Source organism: Peromyscus maniculatus, chromosome 4, assembly GCF_049852395.1.
Source record: "Peromyscus maniculatus bairdii isolate BWxNUB_F1_BW_parent chromosome 4, HU_Pman_BW_mat_3.1, whole genome shotgun sequence".
In the NCBI taxonomy this organism is placed as follows: domain Eukaryota; kingdom Metazoa; phylum Chordata; class Mammalia; order Rodentia; family Cricetidae; genus Peromyscus; species Peromyscus maniculatus.
The window spans coordinates 99,722,521-99,741,527 of record NC_134855.1 but is presented as its reverse complement, the minus strand read 5'-3'; the positions used below and the strand labels follow the sequence as shown (position 1 = coordinate 99,741,527).

The following is a 19,007-nucleotide window of genomic DNA, read 5'->3' as shown; positions in this document are numbered from 1 at the left end:
TTATGGGCGAAGGCCAATATGCTTCAGCACAAACACAATGTTTATATGATGTCCAAACTCTAATTTTATGTCGAACGGCAGCCTTGAATGCATGGGACAGAGTTGAGGAACCAGGAAAAAAATCTGAGTCATTTACAAAGGTGATGCAAGGCCCAAAAGAGTCTTTTACAGATTTTTTACAAAGACTGGCTTCAGCAGTAAAGAGAATGGTCTCGGATTCAGAAGCTAGTAAGGCAATAATTGAATCTTTGGCCTTTGAGAATGCGAATGCAGCATGCAAAAGAATAATCAGGCCATTAAGGGCAAGATCTGCACCTATGGAAGATTGGATTAGAGAAACAATTAATGTTGAAGCTGATGAGCATGATGATACATGGGTAGGAGAAGTAATTTCAAAAGGTTTGAGGAGTGTTAGATGTTTTGGATGTGGAAAGCAAGGACATTTGAAAAGGGACTGTAGACAGGTCATTCCCAGAAACAATGTTTCTTCAAGGAACAATGGCAACAGAATGCCCCTTCCTTCTGGAGTATGCAGAAGGTGTGGTAAGGGAAAACACTGGACCAACGAATGTAGATCAACAAAGGACAGACAGGGTAATCCTTTGCCTCAGTCTTCGGGAAACTCCCAGAGGGGCCTCAGGCAGGCCCCCAGTGCAAATCCAGTTCAAACCTTTCCTGCAGCCATAGAGGAAATGCCTGCTCTGGAGAGCGATTAAATAACCAAATGCCTATTGGAATAAATCATGCTGGTCAGGATGATGAAACAGAGAGAATAGAAAATTCAGGAGAAAACATAAAGAAAATTTTTTGGCAAACTTCTATTAATGAACAAAGACCAAAATTAACGATAAAAATAAATGGTGTTTTGTTGTCTGGTCTGGTAGACACAGGTGCGGACGTTACCATAATTGCACCAGAATTTTGGCATCCAACTTGGCCTCTTCAGGAGGTAAACGTTCAACTGTTAGGAATTGGGACATTATCTCAGGTGAAACAGAGTGCAAGATGGCTCGAATGTATAGGTCCAGAAGGACAGAGAGGAAAATTAAAACCATATGTGGCTAACATAACTATGAACCTGTGGGGTCGAGACTTGTTGCAACAATGGAATACTCAGATTAACATCCCTCCAATCTCAGAAACAAATCATAAACTAGCACATGTTACTGAGAGAAATATTAGAAGATATTGTTCTAATGAGTGGTCACCAGCCATCCATATTATACAAGAACAGGGCACAATAACTGATGATCTTCCAAAGACACCAACAGCTCTACCTTTAAAATGGTTAACAGACAAGCCTGTATGGGTCCAGCAATGGCCTTTAACAACAGAGAAACTCCAGGCTTTAGAAGAGCTGGTAGAAGAACAGTTAAATGCTCAGCATATTGAAGAATCAACCAGCCCTTGGAATTCTCCTGTATTTGTTATTAAAAAGAAATCTGGTAAATGGAGAATGGTAACAGACCTTAGGGCAATTAACAAAGTAATTCAGCCAATGGGTTCTCTACAATCTGGGATGCCTTTGCCTACTCTGTTACCAAAAGGATGGCCTCTCATAGTTATTGATTTAAAAGACTGTTTCTTTTCAATACCCTTACAAGAAAAAGACAAAGAAAGATTTGCTTTTACAGTACCTACTTATAATAATTCTCAACCAGTTAAAAGATTTCAATGGAGGGTCCTCCCACAGGGAATGTTGAATAGCCCAACTCTGTGCCAATATTTTGTACAACAGCCATTGGAAGTGATACGTAAAAAATTTCCTAAATCTATAATTTATCATTATATGGACGATATTTTACTAGATGACTCAAATGCAGATACTTTAGAAATAATGTTTGAAGAAGTAAAGAAAATTTTGCCTTGCTGGGGATTACAAATTGCTCCTGAAAAGATACAAAGAGGAGATTCTATTAATTATTTAGGATATAAAATAGAGCTACAAAAAATTAGACCCCAAAAGGTGCAAATTCGGAGAGATAGACTACAGACTCTTAATGACTTTCAAAGATTATTTGGAGATATTTCTCATCTACGAACTATTGTTGGGGTAAAAAATGATGAACTGACTAATTTGTTCAAAACCTTAGAAGGTGACAAGGACTTAAATAGTCCAAGAGAATTATCACCTGAAGCTGAGAAAGAATTAGACTTGGTAGAAAAGAAAGTGCATGAAGGACACGTGAATCGTATTGATCCAAAGCTGGATTGCATTTTGGTTATTTTACCTTCTAGGCGTTCTCCTACTGGAATATTAATGCAGAGGGAAGATATTATATTGGAATGGATATTTTTACCAAATAAACCAAATAAAAAATTAAAAACTTATGTGGAAAAAATCTCTGACTTGATTTACAAAGGAAAACTGAGACTTCGTCAATTAGCAGGCATAGACCCAGCAGAAATTGTCGTACCATTAACTAAGGAGGACATTGAAAAATTATGGACAGAAAGTGAACCTTGGCAAAGAGCTTGCAGTAATTTTTTGGGAGAAATTAACAGCAAATATCCCAAAAGCAATAGAATTGATCTTATAAAGAGAGCTGATTGGATCTTGCCTCGAATTGTACGGCAAAAACCCATATCTGGAGTTCGTACATTTTATAGAGATGCCAACAAACAAGGAAAGGCAGGTTACAAATCAGAAAATTTAAGTAAAGTGGTTCAAAGTCCGTATAATTCAGTTCAAAAATCAGAATTGTATGCTATTCTGTTGGTATTAATGGATTTTTCAGAACCTCTCAACATAGTAACTGACTCTCAGTATGCTGAAAGAGTGGTGTTACATATTGAGACTGCAGATTTTATCACTGATGCTTCAGAATTAACTTCACTATTTATTCAATTACAAGATACAATCAGGAAAAGGAATCATCCTTTATATATAACTCACATTCGATCCCATACTGGTCTGCCAGGCCCTCTAGCACAAGGCAATGATGAGATTGATAAATTATTGATAGGAAATGTGCTGGAGGCCTCAGAATTTCATAAAAAACATCACATCAATAGTAAAGGTTTAAAAAAGGATTTTTCCATAACCTGGCAACAAGCCAAAGAAATAGTAAAGAAATGTCCTACTTGTTCCTTCTACAATCAAACGCCATTACCAGCAGGATGTAACCCAAAGGGTACTCAGAGAAATGAAATCTGGCAGATGGACGTGTTTCACTTTGCAGAATTTGGAAAATTGAAATATGTACACCACACTATCGATACTTATTCAGGATTTCAATGGGCGACTGCTTTGAGTTCTGAAAAAGCTGATTCTGTAATCACTCATTTGCTAGAAGTTATGGCCATCATGGGTATACCTGCACAAATCAAAACTGACAATGCTCCATCATATGTCTCTGTTAAAATGAAACAGTTTTTTGCTTATTACAATATAAAGCATATTACAGGCATACCACATAATCCTACAGGTCAAGCAGTTATAGAAAGATCAAACAGAACTCTAAAGGATATGCTAAACAAACAGAAATGGGTAACAAAAACCCCCAGAAATAGACTGCATAATGCTCTTCTAACTTTGAATTTTCTGAATGCCAATGAGAAAGGAACAACAGCTGCAGAGAGACATTGGATAATAGAAAAAACTACAGAATTAAATCAGCCTATATACTTTAAGGATGTGCTGACCTCAGAATGGAAACCAGGGTATGTATTACATTGGGGATGAGGTTTTGCTTTTGTTTCTACAGGAGAAGATAAGCTGTGGGTACCATCAAAATTGATAAAGGTTCGATTTGAACAAGAGAGACCTCTTAATTGAGGAGGTGATAGTTCATCAACCAGCATGAACATCCAATTTAAACTAACTTGTATCAATAACACATGCCTTTTCATTTAATCAGATAATAACTTGTCAAAAGGAAACATCCCCAAAATTAGTCTTGGGGAAAGGTTTTTGTTTTTGTCTTTTAGGAGAATGAAGGTTAAGGAATCTGAAGAACACTGGACAAATGAGACAACTGAAGAAAAGGGACAAATCATCTATCCCAAGAAACAGAGTGAAATGGTGTATGGGTATATATTATCTAAAAAATTTTATGTCTTCCTAAATGTTTGTTTCTGCTTTTCTCTAAAGATTTAACACTACTGGTTTTCTAATAGTCCCAGTTCAATTAAAATTTAAAGCTGACTTTGGAGTTGGAGAATGGCTCTCTCCTTCTTTAAACTCAAGCATGTTGTTAAAAGGAAAATGCAAACTCCCTGTATCATGCCAGAATAAGAGCCATCTTCTGCTATGGTACAGGACAAAAGCAAAATTAATTAAGGGACTATTCTATTACTAATCTCAACTCTTTGATTCTATTCTGATTCTTTAAACTTTTCTCAAAGTATAAATTTTATATCAAAATTTACAAGATTAATATATATATACATTTTTAACTTTGTTAAGATATGAATGGTCACATAGAGTACTAACTAATTCTAGAAAAAAGGCTAGCTGCATATATATGTTTTTGTGTTCGAGTCTCTTATCAGTTTTCTGCAGGAAATCATGGCCAGGCCTAACATCAACTGAAGTCTCCAGAAAGAAGATGGGGCCCCACAACAACAACAATTCCACGTGGACAATAATAATATCATTAAGCTGACAAACATCATCCATAGATCAGCTTTGAACTACAAGGTGCTCAGAGCAAATTTGAGATGACTAGCTGAGATGATCCAGTCTCAAAGACTACTTGAATAAGGACTTGAGATAAACCCTGAACTTTGGCATTATACACAGACTGGATAATGAAGGATATAGTTACCTCTCCTAGAATTTGACAATTAACCTAAAATTTTTCTTTCAGGATAAAGAAAACTTTGCCCATACCCAGCAGGAAGCAATTTTAAGAATACGACGCCCACATTCCCAAAGAGGTGGTGTGGGGTGGGTGGTTTTTTGGTCTTTTTAATGGGTTTTGGGTCTGGGATAATTTTCAGTGTTTAGGGGGGTTGGTTACAAGTTATTGTCAAGGGTTAGGAAAAAGGCTAAGCAAAGGAGATTAGATTTAAGGTTCTTATTTAAAAAAAAAAAGACAGAAAGAAAGAAAAGAAAAGGACAATTACTAGTTTTAAATACTTTACATTGGATTGAATTGTTTTATATTGTATACAAATTTGAAACTGATATTGTTAGAAAATGCTATATGTATATTTCTAATTGCATTTATACCATTCATTTAACAATGTAATGCAAATTTCTGATCCTTGAATGTTATTATTATCAACTATTAGGATATAAAGAAATGAAAGTTAGTAGTTAGACATTACAATAGAACTTGTAGTCATATTAGGTATGTTTTAAAAATTGAGCAGAGATGTTTTAGACAGGTCATCTTCAAACCCTTCAGAGATCTACAGAATATGGCATTTACAATGTTTTAATAACTTAGAAAATTTTTCTTTTTTGAGACATGTCGGCTCCTGGCAGTACCAATCTACTTTAGAGAAAATATGGGCATTGAAGAAACTGCATATGGAGTCAACTTTCATTGTGGCAAAAGTTAGCCACTGGACAACAAAGTATCCTCGAATCAACAGGACAAAATGGACAGACAGATCACGAAACAAGGGACTACTGATTCTTGCCAAAACAAGTGTGGTTATGGCTTTATCAAAAGGCATCTTCTGAGGCCAGGACAATATGGCCCCATCCCTGAAGTGGCCTTCGTATCCGGAAAAGGTACGGAAAAGGTACGGTGCCCTTTTCTTCGAAGGCATCTTAACAGGCAGAGGGCCGATGGATTCTGTTGTACAATGGAACAGCAGCTGAAAGCTCATGCCTCTCAAAAGTAGACTGGCATTTAATAGAGGGATGTGGAGAAGAAGGGGATGCTGAGATGAAGCCATATATACACAGCCAAGAAGAATGGACAGCTGAATTAAAAAACTGTCAACAATTTCCAGAATTTAAAATCCTGAATCATGACAGGACACTAGTGGAATTCAGGTGTTTCTGGTACGTGGACTGCTCTCACCCAATGTGAGGTTGAACTGTTGACCTTGTGTACATCCTACTTCACAAATGAGTCTGTCAGATACACTAAGCCTATAGGCTGAAGATGATGCCCCAACACTGCAGAGAAACCTCAGGTGACTGCCCAGGCAGCTGGCTGTTTCTGTCAACTCACAAAAATTTTTTGGAAGTTGCTTGCATGCACTTCCTGTTTTTATTTTTGTTAGCTAATATTATTTCCTTCTTGGGTCTCTGAGGGAGTTGAAGATTAGTTAGTTATGGTTGAAGATTAGTTAGTTATAGTTGAAAATTAATTAGGATAGAAAGTGCATTAGATACATCTTGGATTTACCAAAATAGGATAGATAATGGAATTATTTTCTCTGATTTGTCAAATACCTGTTTAGGTATTTATTACTTGTATATATTGTATATAGTTATTGTACTTTTCTATATAGTTTTTCTTTTGTTAGTTATAACCTTTTGCTTTTTTTCTTTTTATTAAAATAGAAAAGGGGAAATGTGGTGGTAATCTAATTGTACTGAATTATTATTTTGATTGTATGTTAATAAATAAAGTTGTCTGGGAGTCAGAGCTATTAGAGCCATAGCAAGAGTGTGGCGGTGGTGGCACATGCCTTTAATCCCATAGATATCTGTGTGTTCAGGGTCAGAGCTATTAGAGCCATAGCAAGAGTGTGGCGGTGGTGGCACACGCCTTTAATCCCATAAGATCTCTGTGTGTTCAGGGATATAGTCAGCATTGGAGACATATGCCTTTAAGACCTAGGGGGCTGTACATTCAGACAGTGATGAGGCAGTCATGTGTTTGGGTTTACAACCAATGAGAAGGCAGAACAACATACTATAAAAAAACGAACCGACAGGAAGTAGGTCTCTTTTCGCGAAGCTGGGACAGCAGGAGGAAGGGTGAGATTTTAGCTCTGAGCTCTGACTTCTCGGCTCTCTCTTTTACATTGTTTCTGTGTTTCTTATTTAATAAGACGGTTGGTTACATCTACAGGATTCTCCTGTCTTAGCACAAGTCCTAAGACAGACAGATGGAGGGCTTCTTGGCCTTCTGGCTAAGATCGAGTGCAGAAGAAAGAGAGGCATCTCCATTACTAAATAATAATCACTCATGCTAAGATGTATAGTATAACGCCTCCTGCTCAAGAACAAGGTGACTTTAAAAATAAAATATGATTTAGATCAGTGGTTCTCAACCTGTGGGTTGAGAAACCTTTGGAGGTTGAACAACCTTTTCACAGGGGTGCCTAAGACTATCAGAAAACATAGGTATCTACGATTCCTAATAGTAGCAAAATTACAGTTATGAAGTAGCAACAAAAATAATTCTATGGTTGGGGGGATCACTCTAACATGAGGGACTGCATTAAGGAGTCACAGCATTAGGAAGGTTGAGAACCACTGGTCTAGACAGACAGGTAGAACAAGGCCGGATTAAACAGACAAACCTTTGAGACTCCCACAGATGCTGAGAAGTGATATAACAACAGAGCAGCAAGGTACTTTCACCTCTTTCTGTCTCTCTGTCTCTCTCTGTCGTCTCTCTCTCTGTCTCTCTCTCTGTCTCTCTCTCTCTCTCTCCTTAGCAAAAACTTCATAAAAATTACATTAAAAAAAAAATCCTGGAATTGGCCAGAGAGACGGTTCAGAGGGTAAGGCAACTGCCACCAAGCCTAAGGATCTGAGTTTGACTCATCTCCCACAAGTTGTCCTCTGACCTTCACACATATGTCACGGCATACACTTAACCCCCTAACCACACACACAAATAAATGCAATAAAAAGTTTGTTTTAAATTCTGGTAATTAATGAGCAGCATCAACCACACATGTATCTATAGGTTTTCTAGGTTCTAACAAAAACAAAACAAAACAAAACCCCCCAAGAACAGAGCATGGTGGTACATGCCTGTAACTCCATCATTTAGGAAGCTGAGTCAGGAAAATCTGGGTTCAAGACTAGCCCTACTACAAAGAAATTTCAAGTCCAGTGTGGGCTACACAGTTGCAGTCTGTATCAAAACAACAACATAAAAGATAATGGGGCACATAAAAACAAAATCACTTCAGTTCAATTGTCAGGTAATGTTCACTTACCAGCGGGAAGTTCATCTGCTTTTGCTAGATCATTCTCTTCTACTCCAGGCATCCCTGCATCACCAATTCGTTTGACTTGTTCTGCCCAAGTAACAAAATATGATACAATTAATTATATTTATACTAATATAAATAAAATAAGTTTTGAAGGAAAGTAAAATCAGTTTCTAAAGGCACAGGTTACAAATGAACACTTTAGAACTTAGTTTTGTTTCATTTTTGTCCTTTTAATTTTTTCAAGAACATACTTTCATCAGAGTGTGTATGCACATGCGCATGTGCACCTGTCCCAGTCAGGGAGTCAGCTCTTTTCCTTCCACTGCTGGTAGGGTCTCTTTTGTGTTCTGCTGTGCTGCATATACCAGGCTAGTTGGCCTGAGTGCTTCCAGAAAAATCTGTTTCCACCTCCTACCTCCTCACAGATCTGAGATCGCAGAGGTATGCCACTACAGGCACCTTTGGAATGTGGATTTAGGAAGTGAACTCTGGCTCTCCTACTTGCACAGCTAGTGTGTTTGCCATCTGAGCCGACTCCCTGGCCCTGATAGGTTTAACTAAAACATCTTACTATCTATCAAAGGATCAAAATTTTAAACAATACAGACAATCATCTCAAAACTAAAATCAAACATTTTTAATGTCTGAACATGTTTCAAAACAGGAAGAAATGGTCAATATCCTATCAACACAAAACAATAAACTATTACCTTTCCCATGTGGAATATGATTGCTTGAGGGTTCCTCATTCTTATTTGCATCATTTTCAGCCACATTTGGATTATTTTTAGGGGCTACATGATCATTTATGCCCAATTCTTTTCCATCATTTGATTGACTCTTGTGGACCTCCTGCTAAAGATAAAGATGTGACAACAGGATTTCCAGTTTTGAATTATTAAGTCACTGATAAAATTATTAATTTGTGTTGAGTGGGCACGCACGTGGTGCCATGCAGGCGTGTGGAGGTCAGAGGACAACTTTCGAGAGTCATTTCTCTCCTTCCACCATGTGAGGAGTGGGGACCAAACTCAGGTCATCAGGCTATGGACAAGCGCCCTTACCCACTAAACCATCTAAGGGCTACAAAAACATTTACAAAACCAAAACCAAAACCAAGTTAACAAAGGGATTTTCCTTCTGATGTCATCACCTTTGTGTGAACGAATAACTTTTAAACAGTCTGTTTCCACCTCCCCACTTTCTTCTGAGACACAAGGTTATAGTCTATGCTGCCTAAAATTTCCTAGGTAAGAAAGACCAGGGTAGCCTCAAAAGTTTGGTGATTTTCCTGCCTGTATCTACCAAATGCTGGCATTATAGGTCTAAGACACCACGTAGAGTCTTAAATATTATAAGACAACTTTCTTAAAACAATGTTTTGTGATTTAGTGAGGGGACTCCTCATTGTTTTTTAGGAAACTTTTTATTATGTAATTTATTTATTTACTTATTTTGGTTTTTCAAGATAGGGTTTCTCTGTCCTAGAACTTGCTCTGTAGACCAGGTTAGCCTCGAACTCAAGAGATTTGCCTGCTTCTGCCTCCCATGTACTGAGGGGGAAGACATGTGCCACCACCAACACCCAGCATGAAATAATTTTAGATTTACAGAAAATTAACTGCTGCTCCCCTCCCCCAGTTTCTCCTAATGTTAAAATAGATATTACCATGATACACCTGTAAAACAAAGACAACAGCACTACTGGGCTGGAGGTGTGATGTGGGGCTCCATTGGCAGATTGCTTTCCTGCCATCCATGAAACGCTGGGTTGGATACCCAGAATTGCATAAGGTAGACAGGGAGCATGTATCTATAATACCAGCACAGAGGCATAAAGGCAGGAAAATCCTAAGTTCAAGGCCACTGTTGGCTACATAGGGAATTCAAGACCAGTCTGAGCTACATAAGACCTTGCTGCAAAAGAAAAAGATAAGATTATTATTATTATCATTAACTAAACTTTCAGATTTCATGTAGATTTTTTTTTAACCAGTTTTTCCACCAGGTCTTTTTTCTATTACAAGATCTAACTCAGTATATATATTATAAGGTGTTTCAGTCTTCAAGTCTCCTTATTCTCCTCTGGTCCATCTAGTTTTTCTGTCCTTGTATCACAAAAACAATACGGAATTTTATTTATGAACACAGTGAATTTTCAATAACACCTCCATGTCATGAAAGAGTATGCTTTTGAGGTTTCAATCCTATTTTTGTCAAAGCAACCTGAACAATAACTAATCAAAGCTTGCGATGAATGACAAGACACCACAGCAAACCTTCCTCCTTCCTTCCACATTCCATTGTACTCCTCTAAACTTCCAGGATCTCAATACCATCTCTAACTGCACACAGTGCCTGCCTCACAGTGGCCGATCACTCAAGCCTGTCTTCCTCCACCAGCCCATCCTTACACTCTGCAAAGCAGAGACAGATAAACAGCAACTGTTTCAATCTGTAGACTGGAAAACTGAGAGAGATATACAACACCCTCAATATCCTCACTGAAACACTGAGGAAAAACTAACAAAAACCTGATACCCTTGACTTCTAGTCCTTATATGCTAACAAAGAACAAAAGAAGTATTTTTCATTACTGAGACACTCTTTACTTTTAATAACAAGATTTTAAACAAACCACATTTAATCAACTGAGATTAAAGAGTCTAAAAAATAATTCACATACATAATGATTAGTGATCTTTGGAAAAATGTCTTCTATTTCTTTTCTTTCTTTCCTCTCCCCATGACAGGGTTACCCTGTGTAATGGTAACAGTCCTGCCTGTCTTGGAACTCACTTTGTAGACCAAGTTGGCCTTGAACTCACAGAGATCTGCCTGTCTTTGTCTCCCTGAGTGCTGGAATTAAAGTCATATGCTACCACTCCCAGCTAATTCCCTCTATTTCTACAGTGACCTTTATGATAGCTCAACTCAAAATGAATAAATAAATAATCTGCTGAGTCAAAATGTATCAGTCAGGGTTGGGCATGTAGCTCAACAGAACACACACCTAGTCTATAGGAAGCCACAAAGCTCTTCCACAGCATTTGAGGAAATACAAGCTAAAATTAGTTATATAGTATCTACTTGTGTTCTTTCTGCTTTAAAATAGGGTGCCAGACTACTAGAGACTATTTAAAAAAAAAAAAAAAAAAAAAAAAGCTTGGCAATTCTGTTCTGTTTTCTCAAATTCATAAAACAAAAAAACTGAAGCTAGGTGTGGGTGTCATCCCTCTGTAACACCAGCTCTTGAAATGCTGAGGCAGAGGGATTGGGAGTTCAAGGCCAATTTGGGCTACACAGTAAGATAATGATGTCTCAGTTACAAGAAAGTGTATGAAGAAAAGGAGGGCGAGAAAGGAAGGCTTTTCAGTAAAAAGCCATCCACCTTAAAATCTGATACTAACAACAATAATAACAACCATAATAATAATATTTGCCTAGCATATGCAAGGCCCTAAGTTCAATTCCTAGCCATAAGAAAAAACAAGTAATCTGATAAATGTTTACAGACATTTACTCTACTCAGCTAATTCACATCCTTTTTTAAAATTAGGCTGGCTAGAATACTTATGTGTTACGATAAAAGCAAATCTATTTCTAAATTACATGTATTACAACTAAAGCAATATTGTTTAGATATTTATTTTTAATTTACCTTTTGTTCCTGCAAAAACTGATCTGCTAATTTTTTAATATTTTCTTCATGTTGTGCTCTTAATTCCTTGATCTGCTGTCCACACTGAAAACTAAATTAGAAAGTCATTCTTTTAAACTCCATTGGACTGAGTTCTCCAAGTTTGTCCAGAAGCTGGCACATACGTTTAGAAAGACAAACATCAGTCAGTAGAGAACAGCAGAAGAGAGATACAGTGAAATGCAGTCAGAATCATAGAACAGTTGAATCTTTAACAGGGGAAAAGAAATATTGCTAAAGTTAACTGAAGAAAACAAACAAACAAACCAGAAATCAGACAGATGCAAACAATTCTTCCTCAAGTGTTTTACAAATTATACCTACAAAGAAACAGGTGTCAAGGCCAACTTCAATCAAAAGAGAAAAATACTGTGTAAAAGAAAACTGTTCTTACCAAATAGATGAAAAATGCTAAAATTAGGCCAATAAGGAATGGCAGCTATTTGTTCAATAGTACTCTGTAATGAGTCTTTTTCTGTCCCATCAGCCAGCTCCCAAATAATGACACAGAGACTTCTTACTAATTATGAAAGCTCAGCCTATAGTTTAGGCATGTTCCTAGCTCTTAAATTAACCCACTTATATTAATTTACATTCTATCATGTGGCATTATCTCTCTTCTATCTTAGACCTCCTGTTTCCTCTCCATGAATCCTAGCATCTCCCATGTGCCTTGATTATCTCCTCCTACTTCTCTCTGCCCAGAACTCCCCCTATACCTCCTGCTTAACTATTGGCCATTCAATCGTTTATTACACCAACCACAGCAATTTATCTTCACACAGTGTAAAGATATCCCACAACAGAACTCTGAATACCACAATACAAGTTTATACTGTGGAATAAAGAGAAAGGAAGAAACACTTCAGTATCAGAAAAAAGGTGAAAACAGATAAAAATGGTAACTTTCTGCTGGACAAGTAGTCAAAGGATACAAATAGACATTGTCGCAAACAGAAATAAGCACTTAATGAATACAGAGACACATGTTAATGTTCACATTATTATCGCAAATTAAACTTCCTATTTTGATATACTTGTACTATCTTATTCTTACATCTCCCAAATTAAATTCAAATTATAAACAATGTTGGTATGACTATGAGAAAATATCTACATTATAAATTAGTACATTTACCTAGAAAGCAATCTTTCATTTATGGTATACAGCAGCTAATTGATAAAATATTTTTAGTAAATGTGTGTTTGTGAATATATACTAGTGAAATACTAAGAGGGGAAAAATCTCTTAATAATAATAATAAAAATGCAACAATCTAAAATTATTTTTTACTTTACCATTATTATTACTGTTACATGTCTGTGTGTACAATATGCGTGTCCATGTAACTACTTGTAGACATGTGAGTGCCACAGTGCACCATGGCATACATGTAGATGTTAGAGGACAACTTTCAGGAGTTGGTCCTCTTGTTTCCCTGTAAGATCCAGGGATCACACTCAGGAAGTCAGACTTGCACAGCAAATGCCTTTTACCCAACTGAGCCATCTTGCTGGCCCAAGAAATACTGAGAAAAAGAAAATTTCTACAATGGTCCCACAGATTGTAGGAACTAAATTTTGATAAGTTGATATGCTAGAAAATATATCACATCTCACTGTTTTAGTCTTCAATCCTGTAGACGTATGAAAAAAACACTGAAAACTGGTAGTTAAAATACATACATACATTATACACAGATAATTATAGTAGTAAGAAGTCAGAAACAGATAAACCGTTGAGCCTAACTTCTGGTGTACAGACCTACAGAAAAACAACCCTTTACCATCAAGTGACTAACAGAGTCCAGTCTAAGAACGTCCTCTTCTCTTCATTATGTAAAGATGTGAGGGAGGCACACAAGCTCCCTTAGCTATTTTGAGGACACGTCCCAGTGCTGTTTTCATCTTCTGGAAGTCCCTCAAAAAGAAACACTCTTCTTCCAGTCCTTACCATATCCAATTCAACAAAAGCTACCCTTAGTAAGGTTTCTGTTTTACAATCTAGAAAAACCCAACATACTATAATAGAGATGTTTTCATAGTGTTTAACATATTTAGATAAAAGATTATGAATTTCCAAGAGCCTTTGGAAGACAAGATAAAGAAAATGACAACACGAGCAGGAGACAGGAAGGAAGGACGGAATTACGTACACAAACTGGACAGACACTGGAGACTCACAGAGGCTGCAGCATGCAGCATCTTACCTCTCATATTCTAACCTCTTCACAAGGTATGTGTTATTTTTCCTGTAGTCTTGAAGCTGATCTTCTTGTCGAAGAAACTCCTGACGAAGCTCAGCCAGTTGTTCTAGCCATACAAGGGGAAGAGCCAAGGAGTAATCAAATTTACTTACTGCAATACTTCTTACCGAGAATCTATGGAGTGGTCTTTTAATTATGTACATTTTCAATTTCTCATATCCTTAGAAGTTAGACAGTATGTGTGATGGTGAGAGGTCAACCTTGGGTGTAGCTCCTCAGGAGCCTGCCACCTTGGTTGTTTTTGTTATTTATTTTGTGTGCCTGAGTGTCTGTCTGTGTACCACATGTGTGTAGGAACCCTTGGAAGTCAGAAGAGGTGTGAGATCTCCTTCACCTGGAGTTTACAGATGGCTATGAGCTGCATGTGTGTGCTATGAATCAAATTCTGAGTCCTCTACAAGAGCATTAAGTACTCTTAACTGCCAAGCCATCTCTCCAGCCCTTCCCCCTGGGTTTTTTGAGACAAGGTCTTTCACCTCACTGGGGCTCACTGAGTAGTCCAGGCTAGCTGGTCTACAAGCTCCAGGGCTTACTGAGGCATTCTTCATTGTTCAGACTGTGGCTCATGTAAGACTCGTTGAGATGACTCCAGTACTCAAAATTAAACTTATTCTGCCAAATTTAAAACCCAGTATTCATCCAAATTGTAGAAACATATTTTTACCACTCATATAACAAATACCTCCCATTCTGCTATACAACAGCTTTAGGTGCTGACTCAACTTTCTCAAATTCTAAAAATATCCATACCCCATCATTGGCGTACCAGAAATTTCAAATATCACACATTTCCCAACTTTGCCATATTTTTCACATTTTTCTTTGGCTTCAACTTTGAAGTCTCCTGTACCAACCATATTCCTTAGCAGGCCCATGTTAACAGAACACACACATCAGTAGGATTTGAACACAAGTTCTAAGATGCATCCTGCATTGCATTACCTGCAATGGTCTTGCAGTCCCACTTTTTCTTGAGACAAGGTCTCTCTATGTTGTAACTCTGCTGTCCTGGAACTCACAGCAATTCACCTGTTTTTGCCCTGAGTGCTGGGCTTTAAGGGTTGCACCAGTATGCCTAAGTTAACTGTTCTTTTTTTGTTCTTTTTTTCTGGTTTTTTGAGACAGGGTTTCTCTGTGTAGCCCTGGCTGTCCTGGAACTCATTCAGTAGACTAAGCTGGCCTTGAACTCAAGAGACCCGTTTGTCTCTGCCTCCCGAGTGCTGGGATTAAAGTAAGCTTAGAGAACCTCACAAAAGCATCCTTACATCTGAATGGGTAATGTTCGCAGGTTAGACACAATGCAGAAGAAGCACCCCATCTTCTTTTCCTCAAAATTTGATGGTCACACAAGCTACAGTTCCATTTTCTTTGAGAATTTTTTATATGTGCTTATGTGCTGGTACAAATGCATACATGTACATGTGGAGTCCAGAGAGCAAAAAGAGTGCCTTCCTCTATTCTTCTCCACTTTATTTTTAGAAATAGAATCTCACATTGAACCTGAACTCAAGGATTTTGTGAGACTAGCTGGCCAGCAAGCTCCAAGGATCACCTGTCTATCTCCTCAGCATTAGGATTATAGGTGTGGACCACCACATCCAGCATTTTAGGTGGGACCCTGAGTCCTCATGACCACGACAACCATTTTGCTAACTAACCAACCCTTTCAGTCCTGCTTTGAGGACTTTGTGTGTATGTGCACACGTTTGTCCATGCCATATGTGTGGAGGTCAAAGGACAAGCTTAAGTATAGGTCCTTGACTTCCACCTTGTTTAAGACAGGGTCTCTTCGCTCACAGCTGTAGATATCAAGCAGCCCATTAGGCTTTATGTTTCCTCCTGCCTCTGTCTCCTAGCCTGCCTTAGGAGTGCTGGAGTTACAGATGGTAACATGTTATTTTGCCCAGATTTATGTAAGATTCAAATATTGGTTCCTAATCCTATAGGACTAGCAGTTGCCAACTGAGCCACATCACCAGCCCTTTTTGAGGATTCTTTGAAGACTATTTTATTGTACAAACTCTGTCTATGCACAAGTTTAAAATACTGGCCTAAAACTTACACTTACTGCACACAGTGTTTTGTTTTTTAATATTTTAAGTTAAAGAGATATTTTGTCATCAAAGTAACTATGTCCAGAAAATTTTATTTTTCATCCATCTATTTTTTTTTCTTTTTTAAAAGATTTATTATGAATACAGTGTTCTGCCTGCAGGCCAGAAGAGGGCGCCAGATCTCATTACAGATGGTTGTAAACTGCCATGTGGTTGCTGGGAATTGAACTCAGGACCTCTGGAAGAACAGTCTGTGCTCTTCACCTCTGAGTCATCTCTCCAGCCCTCCATCTATTTCTTAATGCTTGAAGATTTTAGACATGAAGTAGTCTTTACCTTTACTCTATAATTAAGTTTCTTACCCTTTAAATGATGTATGTCTGCCATCTGATACGATATGTTGTTCTGTAGCTTAACCTAAAAAAGAAATTGTTTTCATTTTAATAAAATATGTAGTTTCTTTCTTTTTTATCACAACATCCTATGTAGCTCAAACTATTCTTGAACTCCCTATGTTATTTTTGTTGTTGCTGTTTGCTTGATTTAGGCTTTTCTTTTTGAGACAGGGTCTCATGTATGTAGCTCTGGCTAGTCTGGAACTGCTATGTAGACCAGGCTGGCCTTGAACTCATACAAATCTACCTGTCTCTGCCTCCAGTGCTGAGATGAAAGGTGTGTGCCACCACGCCTGCCTCAACTCTCTGTAAAGTCAAGGTTAACCTGACTGAGTTTCATGCCACCACGTCCCTAGTGCTTACATGGATGCACTGCTTCACCTACTAAGAATATGTAGTTTCATTCATATTCACTCACAGTCACTTTGAACTCGATCATAAATGCAAATAACACTCTATTTATACTCCACCTCTATTTCAAAAGAATTAAGATATAAATTCTAATTCTGTAATGCTTTTAAAAATTGCATGGGAATGTTTACCTGATACACAGTATAACAATTTTCAAAAGTTCTTTTTAAAAATTTATTTAACTTTATGTGCATTGGTATAAAGGTGTCAGATACCCTGGAATTGGAGTTACAGACAGTTGTGAGATGCCATGTGGGTGCTGGGAATTGAACCCAGGTCTTCTGGAAGAGCAGTCGGTGCTCTTAACTGATGAGCAATCTCTCCAGCCCCAAATTTTCAAGTTTGTTTTTTTTTTCCTTTTTCGAGACAGGGTTGCTCCGTGTAGTTTTGGTGCCTGTCCTGGATCTTGCTCTGTAGAGCAGGCTGGCCTCAAACTCACAGAGATCCGCCTGGCTCTGCCTTCCGAGTGCTGGGATTAAAGGCGTACACCACCACCGCCCGGCTAAGTTTTAAAGTTTGAGTTGAACATCATTAAATGAGTGACTCTCTACCCCCAATCTTATAGAAGACCTCTCACTAACTCAATATTAAGCTAACATTAGGCGTTTGAAACATTCACTATCAAACCAAAAGTAATTTACACTTATCAGGCTTCTCCAGGGCAACACAGTGTTGGAGGTATGTGCTCAGGATTCCCAGTGGTGGTTACTGTCCTTTAGGAATCAGTATACAATGAATGCCAATGACATAGGCGTGTGTGTGTGTGTGTGTGTGTGTGTATACACACGTGTACACAGAGATCAGAGGACAATTGCAGGAATTGGTTCTTTTCTTCCATCATGTGGACCCAGGAGATCAAACTCGGGCCATCAGGTTACAGCCATCCCACCAGCTCTCACACGATCTTTTATAGCCACACACATTCCTTTCCCTACCATCTAGTGTCAACACACTGGCAAGAATATAAAACAACAGAGAAAGCATAAGAGCATTTTCAAGGAATCAGTAGGCAAGATAGTACATAAAGAGTATAATTCCTATGGTAATTCAGAGATTTTATGGAAAAGATTCTGTCTGAAATAGGAATTAAAGGCTGGGTAAAACTTGACGTAGAAAGCACTTCAGAAAAGAGAAAATAACCAAGAAATGTATAGAGTCAAGAAGGTCTGATGTATATAAGAACACTCCAGGCTGGGCGGTGGTGGCGCATGCTTTTAATCCCAGCACTCAGGAGGCAGAGGCAGGTGGATTTCTGTGAGTTCCAGGCCAGCCTGGACTACCAAGTGAGTTCCAGGAAAGGCGCAAAGCTACACAGAGAGACCCTGTCTCGAAAAACCAAAAAAAAAAAAAACAAAACCAAAAAAACAACGAACACTCCAAAGTACTATCTGGTGATACAGTAGAAAAAATAGTAGGAAAAGGAGCTAGGGGGTGGTTTAGGCAAGGAAGGGCCTTTAGAATCAAGCAGGGTCTTCAGCCTAAGTTCCAATGACTTAATACTTAAGGTGAAAGTTTATCCATAAACAAAGAGCAGATGAAACCAGAACTGTCCCAAGAGCAGGAGTCTAGCAGTCTCACTGAAGTCTTGGGGGCTTTGAAGAAGGAAGTTAAATAATAAGGCTAATACACAGTTATAAAAAAGGGATGAAGCACTAACATATGGCACAACACAGGTACACTCTGAAAACACTACACAGGCAAGTGAAAGAAGAAACCACAAAACGGCAAAAAGTTTCTGATCCCATCCATATGAAACGCACCGAAAAGGCCACTCCACAAGGACAGGAAGACAATAGCTGCCATTTGGGGAAGAAAGGTAACAGGAGTCTCTAAGGATAAACAAGGGCCTTTCACAAACATATGCGCTACACCTGAGCAGTATCCCCAGCATGCAAAGTGACTTTTTTTTTTTTTTTTTTGGAGACAGGGTTTCTCTGTGTAGTTTTGCGCCTTTCCTGGAACTCACTCTGTAGCCCAAGCTGGCCTCGAACTCACAGAGATCCGCCTGCCTCTGTCTCCTGAGTGCTGGGATTAAAAGTGTGCGCCACCACCGCCCAGCTGCAAAGTGACTTCTTATGTGCACAGGATTTCATTTTGG

General features: G+C 38.2%; 1 protein-coding gene across 5 annotated transcripts in view; it reads right to left on the bottom strand.

Annotated features, from left to right (window-relative positions):
• Nucleotides 1-19,007, bottom strand: part of Golm2 (golgi membrane protein 2) — an 81,419-nt gene that overhangs the window by 33,664 nt on the left and 28,748 nt on the right. For 3 of the 5 annotated variants that reach the window (XM_076570474.1, XM_042276096.2, XM_042276098.2), the window contains 5 exons: nucleotides 16,466-16,520; nucleotides 13,993-14,095; nucleotides 11,744-11,834; nucleotides 8,793-8,934; nucleotides 8,086-8,166 (listed from right to left, as the gene is read on the bottom strand). In XM_076570474.1, coding sequence (XP_076426589.1) covers nucleotides 8,086-8,166; nucleotides 8,793-8,934; nucleotides 11,744-11,834; nucleotides 13,993-14,095; nucleotides 16,466-16,490 — 442 coding nt within the window. In that variant the 5' untranslated portion in view covers nucleotides 16,491-16,520. Of the gene's footprint in view, nucleotides 1-8,085; nucleotides 8,167-8,792; nucleotides 8,938-11,743; nucleotides 11,835-13,992; nucleotides 14,096-16,465; nucleotides 16,521-19,007 lie in introns of all 5 variants that reach the window. The other 2 variants (XM_042276095.2, XM_042276097.2) reach the window with 1 other exon arrangement.